The sequence below is a fragment of the Carya illinoinensis genome, chromosome 14 (genome assembly GCF_018687715.1).
Source record: "Carya illinoinensis cultivar Pawnee chromosome 14, C.illinoinensisPawnee_v1, whole genome shotgun sequence".
NCBI lineage: Eukaryota > Viridiplantae > Streptophyta > Magnoliopsida > Fagales > Juglandaceae > Carya > Carya illinoinensis.
Genome location: NC_056765.1, coordinates 26,584,389 through 26,607,818, shown reverse-complemented (window position 1 = coordinate 26,607,818; position 23,430 = coordinate 26,584,389). Strand labels below are relative to the sequence as shown.

General features: G+C 32.3%; 2 protein-coding genes across 2 annotated transcripts; one reads left to right on the top strand and one right to left on the bottom strand.

Annotated features, from left to right (window-relative positions):
* Window positions 1-334: 334 nt before the first annotated feature.
* On the bottom strand, window positions 335-4,943 carry LOC122293297 (GABA transporter 1). The gene is made up of 7 exons (XM_043101829.1): window positions 4,729-4,943; window positions 3,766-3,996; window positions 2,164-2,261; window positions 1,795-1,984; window positions 1,275-1,405; window positions 900-1,136; window positions 335-821 (listed from the first exon to the last, which is right to left on the bottom strand). The coding sequence occupies exons 1-7, from the start codon at window positions 4,850-4,852 to the stop codon at window positions 441-443; spliced, it is 1,392 nt and encodes a 463-aa protein (XP_042957763.1). The 5' UTR covers window positions 4,853-4,943; the 3' UTR covers window positions 335-440.
* A 6,838-nt stretch (window positions 4,944-11,781) lies between these two features.
* LOC122293738 lies at window positions 11,782-12,285 on the top strand. Its single transcript, XM_043102228.1, has one exon. It carries the CDS (start codon window positions 11,782-11,784, stop codon window positions 12,283-12,285), a length of 504 nt encoding a protein of 167 aa, XP_042958162.1.
* Window positions 12,286-23,430: the final 11,145 nt, after the last annotated feature.

Genomic DNA, 23,430 nt, shown 5'->3' with positions numbered 1-23,430 from the left:
ATAACATAGAAAAAATAGAGAGTAACTAAAGGGATAGTAATATTAGGGACAAGCTTCCAAATGCACAAGTCTTGCTTATGTCTTTTTAAAAAAACGTAGAACCCATAAAGAAAAAATGAGTTATTTACACTTTTTCATAATAATGTCCACTTTTGTATAAAAGACCTACGGGAGACTTGTGCATTTGGGAGATGTATATAGCGTTATTCTAAAAGAATAGAAGGTTAAGGCTAGGTACGTACTCAACCAAAGTTTGAAAATTAAGGTGCTAATATTGTTACTCTTTTAAAAGTGTTGTTATTGTATATATAATATATAGATCAATAGATGCTAATTACTTATAAATTACATGCATATACTATTTATCATTTAATAAATTGAATGTATCGCATAGGTTTACAACCAATCAGCTCATACATGCATCACTTTGGGTTGGGCGATCATACATTAGCAAATAACTTATAGGTTTTGGCATCAAGGCTTATTTGTCTAACTGCTGCAACAGCTGCAATGAGTGCCAAGGTGGAGAAAACCACTGCGAGAATGATGTTCAACCAAAAAATGGAGCTTCGTTTGGATGGTTTGAATGTCAAGTTGAAGAACACCACAGGCAATATAAAGTCAAGGGGCATGAACCCAAAAGCTCCAATTAGCGCATTGATGTCTCCAAAGAATGGAAGCATTGCTGCTATGGTTGTCGCTATTACAATGGATAGTGACCGAAATATCAACCTGGGGACAACATTGCGAGGAGAAAACTCTTGGCTTTTTGGGTCAGCAAACGCACGCTCAAGCACCTCATTTGTGGGCTGCAAGTAAACCTGTAAAAATCCCATGCAGGGTGAATTAATGGCCTGCAAAATTCCAGCACAGAGAGAGAGAGAGAGAGAGAAGCTCACCACACCAACAGCAGATAGCTGGAGAATGGTGAAGATGTTGGTCATGAGGACAAACCATTTCGGCACCAAAGGTTTGCCATTAATGTCTAAGAAGTTGCTGAGAACGAGGCCCTCAGCTTTGTTACCAAATGCCCAGTAGCCAGAGATGGCTACACTGAAGAAATTCACCGCCACTACTGCATAACATACACATAGTCCTTTGAACATCTTTCCCTTCACTGGAGGTGCTATTGTTGCCTATAACCACAAAATTCGTATTGCTGAATTTGGGCATTCATACTATTCTTGACTCCATTTGTTTGTCCAAACCTCTTAAAGAAATTGCACTCAAATCTAATAGAGTGTGAAAATAGATTGATTGAAAACATTTCAAACCTGGATTTCTGGAATTATTCCATTTCCATACGATGTGGCAATGATGGCAATGGCATTGAAGATACCGAAGATGCGATCATCAGATTTACCCATTATAGAATAGTCTCTCTCTGGCCTTTTGGATGAATGTCCTAACAAAATTGATCCATGGTTTATAAGTTAAATCCAAATCAAGTGCAGCAACTACTATATTAATGCATGTAAGGATGAATAATACTTGCCAATAAATAAGATTGCCATCAAAACTCTCTCTCTCTCTCTCTCTCTCTCTCTCTCTCTCTCTCTCTCCAGATTTCCTTTTAATAAAGAAAGAAAGAAAGAAAGAAAGAAAGAAAAAATTCTCTGAAATCTCTCCATAGCAGCTCAAAGATTCCTTCCAACTTTTTATCAAATACCTTAGGATCTCAAATGGGAGATATATATCAATATTTCGGATATATAAGATTAAATGAACAATAAACGTTGTAGAATCCACTTTATATATTTATCTTTCTACCAACTTCATTAGAGCGATACTTACCAATATAAATGGAACCAGCAGTGGCACAGGCACTATAGGCAAGGCATAGAACCAAGGATACCAAGTTGATATGCCTCAATGAGTGAAAAGATGGGATTTGAGCCAAAATCAACATAAAGCATCCAAATATGATCACAAATTCATATAGCTTCATAGTTTCATGATCTGGGTTCGATAATAAGTAAATTGTCTGCAATTAGGGTAGAAACAAAGAAAAGATGAGAGTTTTTATCAAGCTTTTTTCCCAAACAATAGTAGTACTATATATAATGTATAGAGGCTAGGATGTGATCATCCCTAACCCTTTGCATGCCTAGATATAGAAAATATTGACATGGAGGCAGAAGGCCTTTTAGAGTAGAGATTGACCTTCATGCACTGTCCACCCAGAAGTGTAGAAGCAACAACAGCACCATAGCAAACCATGAATTGAATTGGTCCCACATAAAACCAACCCCATCTTGGTCCTGCATGCCAAAGTCAATCGGATTAGATTAGATGGTGGAAGAAAATATTATAGGAAAACCATGCTTTCCTATATATCATGCATGTTAAAGAAATTGAAATATATATATATATATATATAAATAGGTCAACAAGAGAAAGCAAATTTTATCACAAGATCATTTAGGTGCATATAATATCTACCATATTTATATTTTGATGGCCATGCAGTTTTAATGAAAAGTTTGAATTTTGACTACATAAAATGCTAGAAACAATTTTAGAGTGTATAAATCTTACATATTCTTTTTTTTTTTAAAAGTGAGATTTATCATTAAAAAAATAATTTTTTATGTGAATTTTAGATTTATCCAATTTTAAACTTTTAAAACTTGCAAGTCTTAATTTAAGATATGCGAGACTTGCATATCTTAAAATTATAAATATTATTTTTTTTGAATTTTTTATTATTTTTTGTCTAAGAATTTAAAAGAAAAGAAAACGTGGAGATGAATTGTCAAAGTTGAATTTATTAAGAATAGAAACGTCAAATAAAAGTTTGACATAAAGGGATATTTTATTTCAATACCGGACAAAAATTATTGAACTCACAGCCAACAGGCCATGCACCTAATGTTCCCCTCCAAAAATTTTATATAAAATAACATTGACTTTTGAGTTACTTATTTTAGAAAAAAAAAGCTTATAAAAAATACAAAATTTTAAAGATTTTTTTTTCTATTATTCCATAAAAGCGATACTTAATTCCAATTTTATTTTTTAAATTTTAATCTAAAAAATAATATTTTTCATTTTATATTTTATCATTTTTAACTTAATTAGTACTTTTATGTTTTTCTTTTAAAAAATTAATTAATGAAGGGATCACCTCCCGTGAAAAATCCCTAAAGTGTTAAAAAAAAAAAAAATCTTCGTGAAATATCATAATAAGAAAGATTGATAATGATATTTGTTTCTACACATGTCACTAAAATTCTACAAATCCTAATTAAGAGCAGGTGTCTCCAAAACTGTCGTATTAATCAGTCTATTCTCAAGAAATAAAGTTAAATGCCAATATTCTGACCACACACTTGCCTTGCCATGATAGATATTTGGGCAAGTGGTTTTGACAAATCCTAAGGTTTTTTTTTTTAATTTTTTATTTTTTAGAGTGAGCTTTTACATCAGCAATGTGCCGATATTCCACGAATATAACAACTTTTCATAGATAAAGTTCATATTCAAATATTGAAACTAGACTCCTTTTTTTTTCGTAATAAAATACATATATATGATTAATATTCTTTAATAAATGACTTCAATATATGTATGGTAGTACTTAATTTGTAAGATATCAAAGTATAAATTTTCCGATAAATATGCTATATATATGTATGTATATATATTAAATAGAAACCATATATGTGCTTATTATTATGATGGTGAAAATCATGATAAGAGTAATATTAGGCATTCAAATTCTTCCAAAAAAAGAGGAGGCCAGCTGGGGGAAAGGTGTGTTACCCAAGATGTCATGAGCCATATCTCTGAACCTGAGGTGGCGATGACCCAGTTGAGCATGGTGTTCAAGAACCAAGGATATCAAGTTGTAGGAATAGAAGGACACTAGGGCTCCAATAAGCAGGCACAAAATCCCAGCCGTCCATCCGAGGAAGGTAAAAGCATATGGAAGACTCAAGAGAGGTGGAGCAACAATGGAAGTTGTCAAGTGGTAACCACAGTGGAGCCATGATCCTGTTGATCATATGTTTTAGGCACATCAAATTATTAGCACCAAACATATATATCATCATGATAATCATATAATGAGTAGCTCATGATTTTGCAGATACGAAACAAAGTGGCACATACCCCATGATCATCACATACCCAATGCAAAGTTGAAAAGGTAAGGCTCTTTTCTCTAGAAAGTTTCTCTTCATATTTTAATTTTTCCTAGAATTAAAAAGATTTGCCTCACATGCACCACATACACATACACGGTATGTGCCCATTTATAAATGTTTAGAGAGAGAGAGAGAGAGAGAGAGAGTCTCTAGTAAATATATGTTTTTTTGAGTGCTAGCTGGTAGGTGGAAATTGTGAAAGCAAAGTGAATATAGAGAGATCCAGATCATTTTCAAACCTAATATATTTATATAATTTATGTGGCCTGACTTTTCAGCATGGTATGCTGAACGTGGGTGGGGTGGTGGTTTGGTGCAAGCAAGCTTGATCCATCTTTATCATGTGGGGGCGGGGAATTAGCTAGGGATGCGAGTTCAGACACGCAGGGAAAAACAAAAGAGGATAGAGATGGAAAAAAGATCAAGAAGATGATGAGGAAAAGCACAAATTAATTAAAGGAGACATGGATGAAGACCATATATATGCTGGTGAGGATGATATGACATTAATGGTGGAAGAAACAGTAGTTAAGAGTTTGAAAAGTGAGAATTAAGTTCGTAGCAATTGTTTTCAATTTACCTTTGGATTTAAGAACAAAGAGAGCACCGGCATCAAGGTCCTGCTGTTTCAGTGCTTCTTCAGGAATCTTTGAATGATTTTCTCCTCCATGCATTGCTACTGAGCTTGGTCGCAGCGTACTCATCTCTTTTCTCTCTCTAGCTCTCTCAGAGGACACACGAAAACAGACAGACAGAGGGACGCGAAACGAGAAGAAAGAGCGGAAATATCAGAAACAAAGGCAGAAATAAAAAGAAAGCAACTTTATATATGATATGGATACACACGCAAACAGTGGCGAAACCGACATTTTTACACGGTTGTCAATTTTTCTAATGTACTGTTTACGTAAAATAAAATGAATAATGAAATAAATATGAAGTTGATTTTACCGTAAATTACAAAATCATAACTATATACAAAAGCTACAAAATAAAACGAAAAACTTTCATTTTAAAGAAAAAGATTTAGATGTAGTTTGGACAATAAGATAAAATAAGATGATTTTAGATAAAAGTCAAAAGTTGAAAAAATATAATATTATTTTTTAATATTATTATTATTTTAGAATTTAAAAGAATATAATTATTTATTATATTTTGTGTAGAAATTTAAAAAAATTATAATGACGAGATAAGATAAAATCGTTTTTGTATCCAAACTAAGCCTTATAATTTACCATATAATTGTATGATAGAAATAAGATTATAAAAAAATACAACTTCGCATTTCCTTTAAATTGATAAAATTTGTTTTCAATAAAAACTAAGTGATTTTTCATAAATCCATCTTTCATTTTTGTACGTAAGTTAGTTTATACAAGTTTAATGTAAAATCTTGAATTGATTTCTCAAATAAATTTTTTCTTGTTTAGTGAAATCTAAAGGATAAAAGTTTTAAATTATTTTATTTTGTACAAAATGTTAATATTAAATGATTCTTCTAATATTTGTTTCACTTTAGATTCTATATTAAAAAGTTTAATTAGTATGGTATAAATTATAATCAGGAAGTTTGAGGTTTATATTAATAAATTTATTATTTTCATATATTTAATTTTAGTTTTAAGCTTTTTAGAATTTACCCATTAAATTAAAAGAATTATTAAGAACAAAGAAATTAATTTTGAAAGGACCACACATTATGGTAACTAAATACACCATGTAGAAAAAAAATTAGAGAACGGCATGCATTTCTATGCATATATAAATTTAAAAAAAAATAAAAATTATTTTATAAATTATTTAATACTGCAAGCAAAAGATTAGTCAAGCAGCCAGCTTTGAAAGCCCTCTTTCCAGTTTCCACAATTCACTATTATTATTTAGGCCATAAACATCTTTTTCAGCCCTCGTTTGTTTAGATAATTTAGATGAAGTGAAATAATATAAAATATATTTTAAAAAATTATAAAAAAATATGATTATAATATAATTTTTTAATATTAATTTTATTTAAAAATTTAAAAAAATTAAATTATTTATTATATTTTTATAAAAATTTAAAAAAATTATAACAATTAAATAAGATGAAATAATTTAGTATTTGATAACTAAACCAAATTTATACTATTTATGAGTAGTGTTTAATGTCGGAGAAGAAAAATTTTATTCATTATTTTTATATTATATACTTATTTGTTTTCTTAACAGATAATTACATAATATTGAATGATAAGTAAAATAATTTATTGAAAAATCTATAAATTTTTTCCGTTTCTCTAAATTATATATTATATTCAAATAAAAAAATAAAAGAAGATATTTCAGATATTTCTTATTTATATTTAATCATTATTTTAAATAAATTTTTATTTTATTTTTATTTATATATATGAGATCGGATGTAGAGAGTGCATTCCTCAACATCAAGCCACTTGATTAATATTCCAACTATAATATTTATTAGTTACGAGTTTCCATTGCTTAAAAATTTGTGGCTATACATTGTTTATTGGGTGATTAAGAATAATTATAAAAATAATTAAAATAAAAATATTATTTTATGCAGTCATTGACTAATATGATAATTTTATAATCAGCCACGAGTTTCAACAAGTAGAGGTTTTTTTGTGTCTAAATACTGTATGATTATATATTAATTTTTTAAATATATAATCAATTAGATCAATAAAATATATAAAAATATATATAAAAATTACTGTAGATTACGTTTTTGTTGAAAAATTTTCAAAAGCGAATGATGAGACTGGTGTGCTAGGCCCTTCGTTGGGGTTGGTCACATGTTTATCTACCATGAAAACATCTCTGGGTCCCACCCGCGAGAAATGCATATTGACGGGGTGTGCACTCGACCTAAATGGCAGACTAGGTATGGAGGATTGGTGCTGAAGGAAGCAGTATTTGGTTACGTTAACACTTCCAGCCCAGGAAATGGGACATGAGGTCATGTGACATCATTCTCACCAAATCATACAATAATAATTTACGGTGAAAAAAATAATAAAAAAATATTAAAATGAGTTGAGTTGAATTAAAATAAAAATTAAAAATTAAATTAAATATTATTATAATATTATTTTTTAATATTATTTTTATTTTAAAATTTAAAAAAATTAAATTATTTATTATATTTTGTGTTGAAAGTTACAAAAGTTATAATAATTAAATCAGATGAATTGAGAAATCAAACGCAGCCTTCCGACCGGATCGACCTTAGTACGTAAACGGTCTTACGCAATATTGATTCTTAAGAATTAAAATTGGTTTTAAATTGATGTTGTACTAATTTTTATATTTTAAAAATTAATTTCCATCGAACTGATATATATATTTTTGCAATTTTTTATATTATATTATATTATATATATATATTATATGTTAAATTTCTAATTAATATAATATGATACTCTAATTTTATTATTCAAGTTTATTAATCTTATAACATAAAATTAATCTTATAATATAAAATTAATATCACTTAAAATTTTAATTTTAAACATAAATTACATTAATATTAAGTTATTAATATAAACTTATTTTTGATATATATATATATATATCAATGTTAAATACATTTTTAGCATAATAAATTATTATTATATATATATTCTTTTTGTAAATATATTTTTACACATTTTATTATGAGCAATGTTACATACAGTTGTGGAATTACAAACGCCGCACAATCGCTTTGTAAAAAAGTGGGATCCACGATTAAAAAGTTAGTTTTTTTATGTGGGTCCCATATTAATTCATTTTTTTCAAAACGACTGCACGCCGCTTGCACAACCACGACTGCAAATATCATTTCTCTTTTATTATATACTCATATAAAAAGTCTAGAACTTTTATAGAAAATAGTTTAATTCAATATTATACTAGTATGCGTTAATTATTATACAATAATATACTTATACTATAATATAAATAGACTAATATTTTAGTATATGTAAACATCATATTATTACAAACATAAATAATATGTATAACTGGAAAAATCAGACCGAACTGAAACTAAAAAAATCGAAAGTTTCGATTTCATTAGTGAATCAGTCCTTAAAACTTTAAAACCAATATGTACCAGTTGGATTTTAAAAAATGTATAAAATTAGATCAAATAGGACCGGTTACACCCCTAATAAGAATTATGGATTTAGAATCCAAATGCTAGGTATAAATTTAAGTAATGTAAGTCAATATTTTTTAAAAGTGAAATTCTAAATAGCAGCCCACACTTTTTCATACTATTTTAAAATGTGATTTTACTCTTTTACCTTATTTTATTTTGCACTCAAAAAATTTTAGTGTGTTTGATGTGAGGCTATTGTGTAGTATGCCTCTTTTTAAAAAATAGTATATTTCACTAAGAAAGGTAATTTTTGTTATATTTTTTAATGCTGGGATCCATTGTTTTATAAAAGAACTGCATGATACTTGTAATTTTAGGCTTTGTACAAATCATTACTATTTAGAATCATACTCATCACTTTCCATCCCAATTTATTTGATATTATATATATATATATATATATATATATATATATATATTATCATGGTATCAAAGTTGTTGGCTAACGCTGAGCACGATCATGTGGTATATTTTACTCTTTGTTCAATCCTTCCGCTTGCTTTACCTATTTCACAGAAGTTTCATCTTCATTCAACCGTATTCTACCTTAAATCAACTTCTTCGGAGTATATATACTAGCTGCGAACTTTTATTATTAGGTTCTTTGTTAGCCCAATTACTCTTTAAGGTTTATTGTGAGTATTGTTTGAAACTCCAAACCAATTTAGGGCCCTCTGTTTTGTTCTATAGTTTACCAAAGCCATCTTGAGCCTATTGTTAGCTTAATTGTTCGGCTTATTATTAGCTATTTGTTGACTTTGGCTCATTATTAGCGTTTTGTCGAGTACAACTCCATAGTTGATGTTCTAGTTGCCGGTCACTTTATTATCAACACTACTTTCATCATTTCATAAACCTATATGAGGGCTATGTTCATATTTTAAACACAAGATTTCAAAGAATTAGCATCTTATCTACCCCTTGTGTTTGAGGAGGTCTTAGAGATAAAATTAAATGAAGAATTTGATTTGATGTTTATTCTAATCAAGTGATTTGATTTTCATAATATCAAATTAAATGATTTTATTTTCATAATGATCAAATTATTTACCTTATCTTATCTCCATATAATTTCCTCTTAAGTAGGAACTTATGCTTTGTATTTAATCACAATTGAGAATATGAAAGAAGCAACCCTCAAATTAGCTAGTCTCTCCCACATTTTCCTCATTTTCTCCATCCCAATTTATATTACATTTTATATTTTCTATATAAAAAAAAAAAGTGATAAATTCTCTTCTCTCTTGATCTTTCTCACAATTTCTTGGTAACCAAATGAATCTTCAAACTCCACGTTGCAAAAAAATAAAAATAAAAAATGATTTTTCACTACCAACGAATCTCAATATATTTTCACCTTCGATTTAGAGTTGATCCACTATTAAGAATGAGGCTCATGACTCATGAGCCTGTGCTTGGAATGAAGCTCTTTGTTTTTAGGCTACTTGGAATGAAGCTCCCATTGTTTCTTGAAGCTCGGCCAATATTGTACTTGAAGCATGTGCGAGTCAAAGCAAGAGATTAAGGGTTGAAAAATGGCGCAGTTTGAATGGTAAATAAAATGTATATATAAAGAATAATTCTACATATCATGATTTCTACATACTACACTTATTTTATTTATTTTTTTTCATTTTTCCTATAACAAATATGTGGTATATGGCTTATAAGTAGAACAATTTAATTAGTTTAACAAAAATAAAATAAAATAAAAAATAAAAAATAACTTTAAAATATATAAAGTATATGATGTAAGATGATGAGTAGCATCACTCATTTATAAAACAGAATAACTTTTGTTTGGTAAACAAAACGGTACATAAAAATGATAGTATGGTATGAGAGACTCCAACTCTCAAGCACGTATTAGATCTAAAGTAACGATAGGCACACAACTATTTTTAAACCATGCACCAGCCATTTGCGCTGTTTAGAGGTACTTACGCTAATTTATAATTACCACCTTGTAATGACAACATTTAATACATTGTTTAATTTAAATTCAAATTAGAATTGGAGATTGGAGTTTTACATAATCGTGTTGAACTCTGAAATTCAACTCCAATACTTTCCTAGTCACGGTTCCGACTCGGATTTTAAACTTCAAAAAATCTGACTATTCAAGTAGGATCACAGTGAAAAGGAACAACTTTGAATAACTTTGGGGCTTCAATATATTTCCACATCCTAAGGGGATATATAGGATAAATGTAATGATAATATATACTTAGAAGTAGGAAATTTTGAAGAGGTAGGCATAGAGAGAGCATATAAAGTTTTAGTAGGTTGCTCGGGAGGCCGAAGATGGAGGAGGACGATGAGGTTGATTTTGGTTGTAGGAGAAGAAATGAGAGAAAGAAAATTGACTACAACAAGATTTTGATCGGATCTAAATCTTAATTTAAACATGCAAGAAAGTCCATCTTCAAACCATTCAATAGCGAATCAAACATAAATAGAGTCAAATTTGAACTAGAGTGATAGAATCAGACCAGCTCTCGATCCCTAGCTATTACTAATTGATCTGTGCGTTTAGCATGCAGCAGCTAGCCTTATTAATGTAGAAAATGAAGCATAATTTTAAGAGCAATGCATAGAGCAACAACTAAACCATAATTTGGTATTAGTTATATAAGAATTTAATTAGTTTTTACCTTCAATTCAATTAATACATGCACTGTCAACAGCAGTACTTCTAAACAAATGAAAAATAAAAAATAAAATAAAATAAAAACAAAAAACAAAACAAAGCAAACTTTTAATATCAAGTTGCGTTAAAGTTGTGGTCGAGATGCTACTCAAATCATTTTCCTACTCATCAGTACGATGCTCTCGTCTGCATCCATGCATGCTAGTCAACTGGGTTGCTTGTGTGATGTGTATTTCTTAAATTGTAAGCAAAAACTTCAACCTTTAATGCATGAGGAGTACCTAAGGTTGAGGCTTTCAAGAAAGTTCCGAGTTGATGATCTCAATCAATGTTGGAATTTAATTAGACAGTGATAGTTCATGCATGTCCATATCTGTCGATAGTACTGATCTTAGCAGCTAGCTGACTTTATATATAGCACATGAATTCAAGGAAAAATAGCCTAATATATATCAAGGTGGTGGTGAAACGCATAGAAATTCATTTATTATTGCACATATTGGAATTATCTCATGCAGCCCCTCACGTTTCACCTCCCGTTCACTCTGACAAATTAGTTACAAGAGAGCCACCACCAAAATAATAGAATGCGATGGAATATGCTTATGTTATTTGTGTTTGTCACTTTGTATTCTTTATTTTATTTTTATTGTTTAATTCATTTTCGTTGTATATATATCTTACAAGATAATGGAAAGGAGAAGACGTTGATATTGTCTTCATAAACAGACTCTACCTCCTCTATTTTCTCTACAATTATTTCTGAACCATTTCCATTATGGTATCAGAGTCAATCGTCTTCAAGCCCTCCAAGTTACCCAACTCATTCCGCCATGGCTATTCTTGAGAACCCCAAACTCGAGGATCCTCATCACCCAGCCAGTCTGTATTTCATTCAGGCTAGTGAGAACGCCTCATCTCCATTGGTCCCCGAGTTACTCACTACTGAAAACTATGTTACCTGGTCTTGCTTCATGCATAGAGCTCTAAACATAAAAAATAAGCTTAGTTTCCTCGAGAGTAAGATTTCCAAGCCTCTGGATTTAGATCCTTTGTTCCTCCCATGGGAAAGATGCAATGATATGATCATTGCATGGCTCCAAAATTCTGTCAGTCCAGACCTTCGACCTACAATTACCCATGCCGAGACAGTAGCAGAGGTAAGGAGTGATCCCCGTGAGCGCTTCTCTATACAGAATGCTCCTCGTATTTTCCAACTCACGAAAGTTGTGTCTTCCTTAACTCAAGATAATGATTCTGTGAGCATTTACTACAATAAGCTCAAAGGGTATTGGGATGAACTCGAGATATTCGAGCCCATGCCTCTGTGTACCTGAGGATCTGTCAAGATTCTCATGCAATATCATCACTGTCACAAGGTCATGCAGTTCTTAATGAGACTGCAGGATTCCTATGCTGCTATCTGTGCTCAAATACTTTTTTCTGATCCACTTCATCATTAAACCGTGTTTTCTCTCTCATTCAAGAAGAAGAGAGATGTCGGCAACTCCATTATGCACCAACGCCAGCACCAGCTGCAATGGTCACACGAGGACCAGATCCAAGGCTTTCATCATCCTCACGCAAGGAACGTTTATATTGCTCTCATTGTAACATTTCAGGACATTCCCTTGAGCGCTGTTTCAAAGCTAATCCCAACCTTCCAGTTTGCTCTCACTGCCGTATACCAGGCCATACTAAAGATAAATGTTATCAGTTGAATGGTTATCCTTCAGGCCACAAAAATGGCCCCAAATCCAAATCCATTACTAATATTGTTTCTCTTGAGCAGAAGCAAAATCATAATGGCTCGCCTATTACTCAAGAACAGTATAGCAAGCTTCTTACTTTACTCCAACCATCTTCATCCTCCACCATTGACAACACACTTGCAGCTGTAAACTAGGCGCTGCTTCTCCACTCCCCCACCATGTCTGGTAATAGTTCCTATTTCTTAACACAGAACAGCACAAGCACCTCATCTCCATAGTGGATTCTCGACACTGGGGCAACAGACCACATGGTCTGCAATCCCAATTTTTTTACATTCAATATCACTCATGTTAGTCACTCAGTCAAACTTCCCAATGGTACAACCGCGATTGCCACTCATCTTGGTGACATACAGTTTTCTCCTCATTTGATTTTCAAACATGTATTATGTGTTCCAGCATTTTCATTTAACCTTGTTTCTGCCAAGTCTTTAACTACAAATTCCAATTGTTGCTTACTTTTCTTCTCCAATTCATGATATATACAAGACCTTTCAACTTTTGATGACGATTGGGAAGGGTGAGATGCATGATGGATTATACTACTTACAGCCCGAACCACCTGCTCCCACTGCTCTTCACAATTTTTTTTTCTACTTTATTTCATTCCAAAAGTGTCAATACTTCTATTACTACAAAACATGATGAATTTACTTTGTGGCATTTTCGACTTGGACTGTGGCTCCATGACACAAACTGTTTTAAATGATATTGTTAAAAGTGATGTTCATTTTTCGACTAAAGCTAGTCCATGTAATATATGTCCACTTGCCAAACAGCATAGACTATGTAACAACCTGCTAGAAATTCAATTGTGGAATTTCTATTGACTTTAAGAACCTCGTGAAGACTCTATAAGCTTTCACGAATCCATTAATCATATAGATTTTTGTCTACCTACATAGTTAGTATTATTATTTACTATAGTGTGTTTTTTATTATTGGAGATGGTTAGAAGTGTCAAAATGTATTATGGTATGTGCCATTAGACTCGGAGGGTTATTTAAGGTCTTATGGCGCAATAACACTTTTTCGTAATTTCGGGCGAAACGTCTGTTCAAAACCGTAGATATTATTGGATAAAAATATCTTAAACTAATTTTGTGGATATTATTGGACAAAAATATTTTAAGCTAATTTCATGGATATTATTGGGTAAAAATATCTTGAGTTGATTTTTGTAGATATTATTAGGTAAAAGAATCCTACACTCCACTCTCACTCCGGGTAAGAGAGTCCTACACTTAACTCTCACTTCGGGTAAGAGAGTCCTACACTTAACTCTCACTCCAGACTTATCATCTTTCTTATCTCGTCCGTAAGTATCTCCAGCCATCACCCACGAACTTATCTTCATTTACACGTTCCTTTAAAAGAATATCAAACACTTTCTCTCGGACAGCTTTTAGGAGTTCTTTTGCACGCCCATTTCGAAGCTTTTGTAAGTGTTTTATCATAAAGTCTCCTTCATATAAGTTGTTCGTTTTTTAGTCTAGTTTACATAGATATCTTATTTGTCCTATTTGAAGATAATTTGGTCAGTCAAATATTATGTAAACTATAGAAAGGTCATTCTGGAAGATAAACTGGAGAATATGTTATAGTTTGGAGTTTTTGACCAAGCTAATGGATAGATATTGGTCTGAAATTTTTATGGAGTATTGTTAACATGTATATATGACTATTGGTTGAGGATTTTTGCATGATTAAAGGTTTTGATGAAATATTTTCTTAGATTTAGAAACTTAGAAACTGGAAGAAGAAAAACAGTTTCTGTTTTGAGAAAGTTTAACTCTTTGGTGGTCTAAACCTATTCTAATGACTTTGATAATTTTATTGGAGGATCCTAAACATCTTATATATATGTTATATTATTATTTTGAAGCTATTTGATATTAGTTTCAAAGATATGAAATTTTATGCAAAGAGATATTCAGATAAGCCAAAGTGTGGATGTTCTTGGCTAAATTTATGTTTTGGTTAATTTCTAACCATGTGATCTTGAATTAGAAGTTTATATATGTTTTAGGACATCTTTTTAAACCATGTGATGGTTTGGTTTGAAGATCACATATTTATAAGTCATAGATCAAAAGGTTGATCAAAACAAGTTAGAAAACAAAAATCAATGGAAATAGCATATGAGAATTTCGACCCTATAGAGTTTTTAATAGTTGTGATTAGTTTTAAATTTTTATAAATTGATATTTGAGTTAAGGATAAAATTTACATGAGGTATGTAAATTTTGGTGACTTTTGGAGTTAGTATGCAAAATCCTTAAGTTATGGGTAAAACGGTCATTTTCCTACATGTAGAGAGTAAAATGGAAATTTTACTCTTTAAGTTAGTATTTTTCATATTCAAGTTATGTGTGATTTAGTGCTAACTTTTAGAATCACTAATTACAGTTCCTCGTGATCGCGCTTAAAGTTTTATAAGAAACGCGGAGATCGAGGTAAGTTAGCTTTTAACTTACTAGCAGTCTACTGTGTATGTGTGCTAAGTAAAAGAACTACAGTGTATTTATGTATGTTATCATATATGCCATGCCATGCCAAGTTATCACGTAATTGTCTATTATACAGAATTTATTCTGTCATCAATTTTTATCTGTTACATAATATATTCTGTGATGTATTACTGTACATTACAAGTACGTCATGCTAAGTATGCTATCTATTACATGTATGTCAAGTCATGTAATATTCACTGTTGCAAGTATGTCATGTTAAATATGTTGCCTATTATATGTTATGTCATGTTACGAAATATTTCTATCTCAAGTTGGTCATGTATTTCAAGTTATGTTCAAGTCACGTTATGTTACGTCAGGGCTTCAGTCATTTCGTATTCCAGTCACGTTTCATCGTGATTACTTATGTATGGGGTCACAGTAATTGTGACGCATACACTACGTGAGACACAGCAATTGTGACACGTAGAATACATGAGACCACAACAACTATGGAGTATGTATTTAAGCAGTTAAAGAATAAGTTTTCGTATAATACATAGGGCCACAACAACTGTGGAGTATGTATTTACAAGTAGAATACATGGGGCCACAACAACTGTGGAGTATGTATTTTTCATGTTAAGTCAAGTTTCAGAACAAGTTCATGATAAGTCAAGTTTCATATCACGTTCATGTTAAGTCAAGTTTCAGAACAAGTTCATGATAAGTCAAGTTTCATATCATGTTCATGTTAATTCAAGTTTCAGAGCAAGTTCATGCTAAGTCAAGTTTCAGATCAAGTTCATGTCAAGTCAAGTTCAGTTCATGTTTCAATTTAAGTTATGTCAATTATGTTATGTTGTACGCTAAGTTATGCTTTAATTACTTATGAATTTGATTATGCATTTATGCTTTTACTGTCATCCATGCATCATTAGCTTGTGTGGAAGTTTTTTGTTAACTTACTGAGATTTGTAATCAAATCTCACTTTGGTAGTCCCAACTACCATTCCCCCCAAATGGTAGATCTTGTTACAGGACCTGAAGGAGAATCAGGAGCTGATCAACTAGACACAGTTGACTAAGCGACGGTGCGACGTCAATGTTAATATAGTAGTTAACGTAAATTACTACTTGTACGATGGAGTTGCATCTCTAGTACTTTTTGGATCATAACCATTTTGGATTAGTGTTGTGATCTTAGTTGTTCAATGGGTCTTTCTTTCTGTATGAAATATGTGTTAAGCATTTGGGATATTTTCAATTTGGTGCATAGTATTACTAAAGAAAAAAAAATTATCCGCTGCGAATATTGCATAATGTTAGATACATATTAGGAACATTGCATCTTATATATCATGAACGGGGGCAGGTAACCTTGTGTTGCATGTCTCGACGCTTCAAATGTCCTTCCGATCCCAAACAGAATTTGGGGGCGTCACAGGGTGGTATCAGAGCAATACGTCTCTGGGCAGTAAATCCACATGTCCTTAAGAAATGCACCAAATATTAGGCTTGAAATTTTAGTCGTTAGTAGGCTTGAATTTCTTAAGGTATGAAAGGTAGTATGTGGTTTTAATACATATACTCGTGTGTTTCAAGAATGGACACATGACTCGTGATAGAATACCTCGGAATCCTAAGGGAGATAACAATCAAGAGGATCAAAATTTCCCGATGGATGAAGGATTAGGTGAGGTGGTAAGTTTGCTGACCAATGTGTTTAGACATCCACAACTACGGCAAGTGCACATACCCATTAGAGTATATGTTGTCACTCAGAGAGATGTAGATGCTGGCGCTCCAGGAACTGTTGGAGCTGGTATCGTCACCGATATTTTACTAGGACCTATGTGTGGTTAAACATAGTTAAGGTTGATCTGATTGCAATTGATGGTAGTATTGCATTATTGTTATTTTGGAGTAGGTTAAGTCATTGGGATTGGTAAATTGTACATTGTTTAATTTAAATGAGTCATTGTTTCTATTAATTGTGGTAGTGCTTGAAAATTCAGTTTGGAAGCTGAATTGTTACCCTAGTGGTAAGAGTAACAATTTTCATTAGAAGTATTATTGTTCATACCAATGTAGATATAGAATACCTTTTAGTAATATGAGAAAGGATATTTAGGATTGATGAATGGTATTCCACATATTTGAAGAATTGTTTTGATTTTGAGAATACGATGGAAATTGTGTTTGGAAGAGTAATTTGATTAGGAGAAGTTTTAGCCTTATTAGGATTCATTTATGATAATAGTATTACCACGCCGCCAGTAAATGATTTCTGGCAAAGCACTATCTTTATGGATATATAGATCGATCTTCTTTTGGAGACTATTATATGTGGAGTAAAATCTTGGTCTTGAGAATTTATGTGAACATTAGGAACAAATCATTTAGAGTTAGAATAAGTGATAACTCATGATGGATAGAAGAGTTATGACAATCATAAGAGAGAAAGTCTCAAGTTTAAGTTATTAACTGGTCAGTTATCGAAGTATCACCTAGGAAGAAGACTGATTATTGCGATTATAAAAAAGTAAGTTAGTCCTAGACCAGTAGAACTCCTTGAGATTTTTATTAACTTGAAGATTACTGAGAGTGTGGATATGCATATTTATATGAGTTATTGGATCATGTCATATATATGAAAATCCCTGAAAGAAATAAAATGGAGCACATAAAACATCTACCAGAAGATAGAAACACAAATATGAATATTTGTGAAGTATTATTTTATTATCATAAAGCAAAATTACAGAAATTTGAGACTCTTTGCCTCAATCTTTAAACGCTCTTGCTCTTCAAAAATCTGCATGTCTTTCCTATCTAAAGGAGTAGCCACTCGAAAAGAAAAGTTAAGCAAAGATTTTAAATCTCTGTTCTCTCGCTTTAGTGCTTCTATCTTCATGTTGGATTCCACAAGAAGCCTCTGAAGGATAGAAATATTCTCGTGGAGTTTGTCAACCCCACCAGTCCTGGATTGCAGTCGCTGAGAATATGCGACAATGGCTGATGAGTATCGGGTACCGAGACTCACAAGCTCATAGATAAGTTCATTATATGACTTATTAGTCAGATCATTATTGGATTGCATTATAGCACCTACGGAAGAAGTATAAACAACTGGTGAACGAGGTGTAGAATACCTCATGTTTTGGTAATGAGAAGATTGCTGAGCCATTGCAAAGTGAGTAAGCAGAAAGAGATTACAGAGTAAGAATGCAGACTAATTTCAGAAAAGTGAAGAAGATGAGATGCGAAAGAAGATGAACTGAATAGTTCTTTTATAGAGAAAATTATGACGAATCATCTCTCGTGAAGCATTTCTCTACAAGAGACAAGAGCAATGTAGTATCATAACTGCGGTGCCTGACAACTACAGAAGAACAAAGTAATGTCATAGCTATGCGGCGCCTGACAACTACAGAAGAGCAAAGTAGTGTCATAGCTATGCGGCGCCTGACAACTACAGAAGACCTATAAAAATCATGCGGATCAGAGTTGTCTGATCTAAAACAGAGAGCCAAAAAAAAAACAACAGAGAGAGAGAGAGGTTATCGGCTTAATTTTGATGAATTCTCTACTAACTATGGTATTTACAAGAACACTTAAAGTATATCGCCTATGTTTTTCTAAAGTAGAGTTTCAGAAGATTATTTACTTGAAGTTTTAGGTTTGGAGAGTATGTCGATACAACTTGGCCAACCTTGTGGAAAGAAGTATAATATAATTGTTGGTTAAAGTAAAAGAGTTAAAAAAAAAAAATGGCATAATCTCAAAAGTAGATATATACGGGATAGACAGCAGGTTGGTAAGCAATACATATTCCTTAACTTGTTATTTCTTACTTACTTCGATTTCGAGGACGAAATCTTTTTTTTAGGAGGGAAGATTGTAACAGCCCGCTAGAAATTCAATTGTGGAATTTCTATTGACTTTAAGAACCTCGTGAAGACTCTATAAGCTTTCACGAATCCATTAATCATATAGGTTTTTGTCTACCTACATAGTTAGTATTATTATTTACTATAGTGTGTTTTTTATTATTGGAGATGGCTAGAAGTGTCAAAATGTATTATGGTGTGTGCCATTAGACTCGGAGGGTTATTTAAGGTCTTATGGCGCAATAATACTTTTTCGTAATTTCGGGCGAAATGTCTGTTCAAAACTGTAGATATTATTGGATAAAAATATTTTAAGCTAATTTTGTGGATATTATTGGATAAAAATATTTTAAGCTAATTTCGTGGATATTATTGGGTAAAAATATCTTGAGTTGATTTTTGTAGATATTATTAGGTAAGAGAGTCCTACACTCCACTCTCACTTCGGGTAAAAGAGTCATACACTTAACTCTCATTTCGGGTAAGAGAGTCCTACACTTAACTCTCACTCCAGCCTTATCATCTTCCTTATCTCGTCCATAAGTATCTCCAGCCATCACCCACGAACTTATCTTCATTTACACGTTCCTTTAAAAGAATATCAAACACTTTCTCTCAGATAGCTTTTAGGAGTTCTTTTGCACGCCCATTTCGAAGCTTTTGTAAGTGTTTTATCATAAAGTTTCCTTCATATAAGTTGTTCTTTTTTTAGTCTAGTTTACATGGATATCTTATTTGTCCTATTTGAAGATAATTTGGTTAGTCAAATATTATGTAAACTATAGAAAGGTCATTCTGGAAGATAAACTGGAGAATATGTTATAATTTGGAGTTTTTGACCAAGCTAATGGATAGATATTGGTTTGAAATTTTTATGGAGTATTGTTAACATGTATATATGACTATTGGTTGAGTATTTTTACATGATTAAAGGTTTTGATGAAAGATTTTCTTAGATTTAGAAACTTAGAAACTGGAAGAAGAAAAACAGTTTCTGTTTTGAGAAAGTTTAACTCTTTGGTGGTCTAAACCTATTCTAATGACTTTGATAATTTTATTGGAGGATCCTAAACATCTTATATATATGTTATATTATTATTTTGAAGATATTTGATGTTAGTTTCAAAGATATGAAATTTTATGCAAAGAGATATTCAGATAAACCAAAGTGTGGATGTTCTTGGCTAAATTTATGTTTTGATTAATTTCTAACCATGTGATCTTGAATTAGAAGCTTATATATGTTTTAGGACATCTTTTTAAACCATGTGATGGTTTGGTTTGAAGATCACATATTTATAAGTCATAGATCAAAAGGTTGATCAAAACAAGTTAGAAAACAAAAATCAATGGAAATAGCATATGAGAATTTCAGCCCTATAGAGTTTTTAATAGTTGTGATTAGTTTTAAATTTTTATAAATTTATATTTGAATTAAGGATAAAATTTACATGAGGCATGTAAATTTTGGTGACTTTTGGAGTTAGTATGCAAAATCCTTAAGTTATGGGTAAAACGGTCATTTTCCTACATGTAGAGAGTAAAATGGAAATTTTACTCTTTAAGTTAGTATTTTTCATATTCAAGTTATGTGTGATTTAGTGCTAACTTTTAGAATCACTAATTACAGTTCCTAATGATCGTGCTTGAAGTTTTATAAGAAACGCGGAGATCGAGGTAAGTTAGCTTTTAACTTACTAGCAGTCTACTGTGTATGTGTGCTAAGTAAAAGAACTACAGTGTATTTATGTATGTAATCATATATGCCATGCCATGCTAAGTTATCACGTAATTGTCTATTATACAGAATTTATTCTGTCATCAATTTTTATCTGTTACATAATATATTCTGTGATGTATTACTGTACATTACAAGTACGTCATGCTAAGTATGCTATCTATTACATGTATGTCAAGTCATGTAATATTCACTGTTGCAAGTATGTCATGTTAAATATGTTGTCTATTATATGTTATGCCATGTTACGAAATGTTTCTATCTCAAGTTGGTCATGTATTTCAAGTTATGTTCAAGTCACGTTATATTATGTCAGGGCTTCAGTCCTTTCGTATTCCAGTCACGTTTCATCTTAATTACTTATGTATGGGGTCACAGTAATTGTGACGCATACACTACGTGAGACACAGCAATTGTGACACGTAGAATACATGGGACCACAACAACTGTGGAGTATGTATTTAAGCAGTTAAAGAATAAGTTTTCGTATAATACATGGGGCCACAACAACTGTGGAGTATGTATTTACACGTAGAATACATGAGGCCACAACAACTGTGGAGTATGTATTTTTCATGTTAAGTCAAGTTTGTGTAGAATACATGGGGCCACAACAACTGTGGAGTATGTATTTTTCATGTTAAGTCAAGTTTCAGAACAAGTTCATGATAAGTCAAGTTTCATATCACGTTCATGTTAAGTCAAGTTTCAGAACAAGTTCATGATAAGTCAAGTTTCATATCATGTCCATGACACAGTTGACTAAGCGACGGTACGACGTCAATGTTAATATAGTAGTTAACGTAAATTACTACTTGTACGATGGAGTTGCATCTCTAGTACTTTTTGGATCATAACCATTTTAGACTAGTGTTGTGATCTTAGTTGTTCAATGGGTCTTTATGTATGAAATATGTTTTAAGCATTTGAGATATTTTCAATTTGGTGCATAGTATTACTAAAAAAAAAAAAATTATCCGCTGCGAATATTGCATAATGTTAAATGCATATTAGGAACATTGCATCTTATATGTCATGAACGGGGGCAGGTAACCTTGTGTTGCATGTCTCGACGCTTCAAATGTCCGTCCGATCCCAAACGAAATTTGGGGGCGTCACAGACTACCCTTTCCACAATCAGAAAACAATGTCATGAACTCTTTTGATCTTATCTCAGTTGATATATGGGGTCCCAATTCTATTCAAGCATACGATGGCTCCAAGTATTTTTTAACTATAGTTGATTAATTTACTAGATGTACTTAGCTCTATCTTTTAAAATCCAAAGCTAAAGCACACCCCTGTCTCCAAAATTTTTGTTCCCTCATTAACAACCAATTTGCTTCCAAAATTAAGATAATTTGAAGTAGTCGAAACATCAACATATTTTAAATATCGCAAGAGCACTAAATTTCAGTTCGGTCTTCCTACAAAATATTGGAATGATTTTGTTTTAACAGCAACTTATTTGATTAACTGAACTCCAACTCTCATTCTCAACTACAAATCACCTTTTGAGGTTTTATACAACAAAAAACCCTCATACTTTCACCTATATGTTTTCGGGTCCCTATGTTTTGCTTCAACTCTTTCCCAAACTCGGTCTAAGTTTGATCCTCGTGCCCGCCGATGTTTATTCTTAAGCTACCCCCATGGCATAAAAGGCTACAAACTCCTTAATTTAAACACCTATAAGATTTTCACTTCTCGTGATGTCGTTTTTCACGAGGATACCTTTCCCCTCAAAACCATTCCTACCACATCCAATCCCACTCAACACCATTCTTCTCGATTCACAACCCCTCCACATAGATACAGACTCCACCTAACCTGTTCCTCCTTACATATAGCCCTCTCCCTCTCATACTGCACCACTTCCTGCCTCTACACAGCCTCTTTACTCAGATGTACATATATCCAATAACTCAAACTCACCCAATAACCCAAGCCCACCTGCTAACCCAAACCTCATCAACCCAACTCCACGACGCTTAACTCGAACTAGACATGTACCAGCTTACCTACGTGATTTTCATTGCCCTCACATCACTGCATCCAACTTGACTCAGTCCTCATCTCAGTTGACCGGCTTCTTTCAGCATTCACAAGTTTGTTTTCCTCTATCTAACTTCATTTCTTATCATTTACTTTCCCCTCAATTCAAAGCTTTCACTGCCTCTATTTCTTCCCGAACTGAACCAACCTATTATACCCAAGCCATCAAAGAACCTGTTTGGTGCGAGGCAATGAAGCTAGAACTTATTGCTCTTGAGCTCAATGAGACATGATCTTTTGTGGAATTACCTCCTTCCAAGAAAGCAATTGACTATAAATGGATATACAAATACAAGTTTCGGGCCGACGGAACCATCGAAAGAGCTAAAGCTCGATTGGTCGCAAAGGGCTTCACACAGCATGAGGGTATCGATTTCCATGATACTTTCTCTCCAGTAGCAAAGATTGTCTCCATTCAGTGTCTCCTTGCCATCGCAACCAACAAAGGATGGGAACTCCAACAACTCGACGTAAACAACACCTTCCTCTACGGCGAGCTCAACGAAGAAATCTACATGCGACCCCCCTGGACATCCTGCTGCCAAGACAAACAAAGTCTGCCGATTGAAGA

Bases quoted from the DNA above. Each gene is read 5' to 3' on its own strand.
- LOC122293297 (XM_043101829.1), bottom strand. From the start codon at position 4,852: ATGAGTACGCTGCGACCAAGCTCAGTAGCAATGCATGGAGGAGAAAAT. The intron at 3,997-4,728 runs GTAAATTGAAAA...TATGATCAACAG, and splicing joins CTTTGTTCTTAAATCCAAAG to GATCATGGCTCCACTGTGGT. The intron at 2,262-3,765 runs GTAACACACCTT...TTTGGCATGCAG, and splicing joins TATGGCTCATGACATCTTGG to GACCAAGATGGGGTTGGTTT.
- LOC122293738 (XM_043102228.1), top strand. From the start codon at position 11,782: ATGGCTATTCTTGAGAACCCCAAACTCGAGGATCCTCATCACCCAGCC.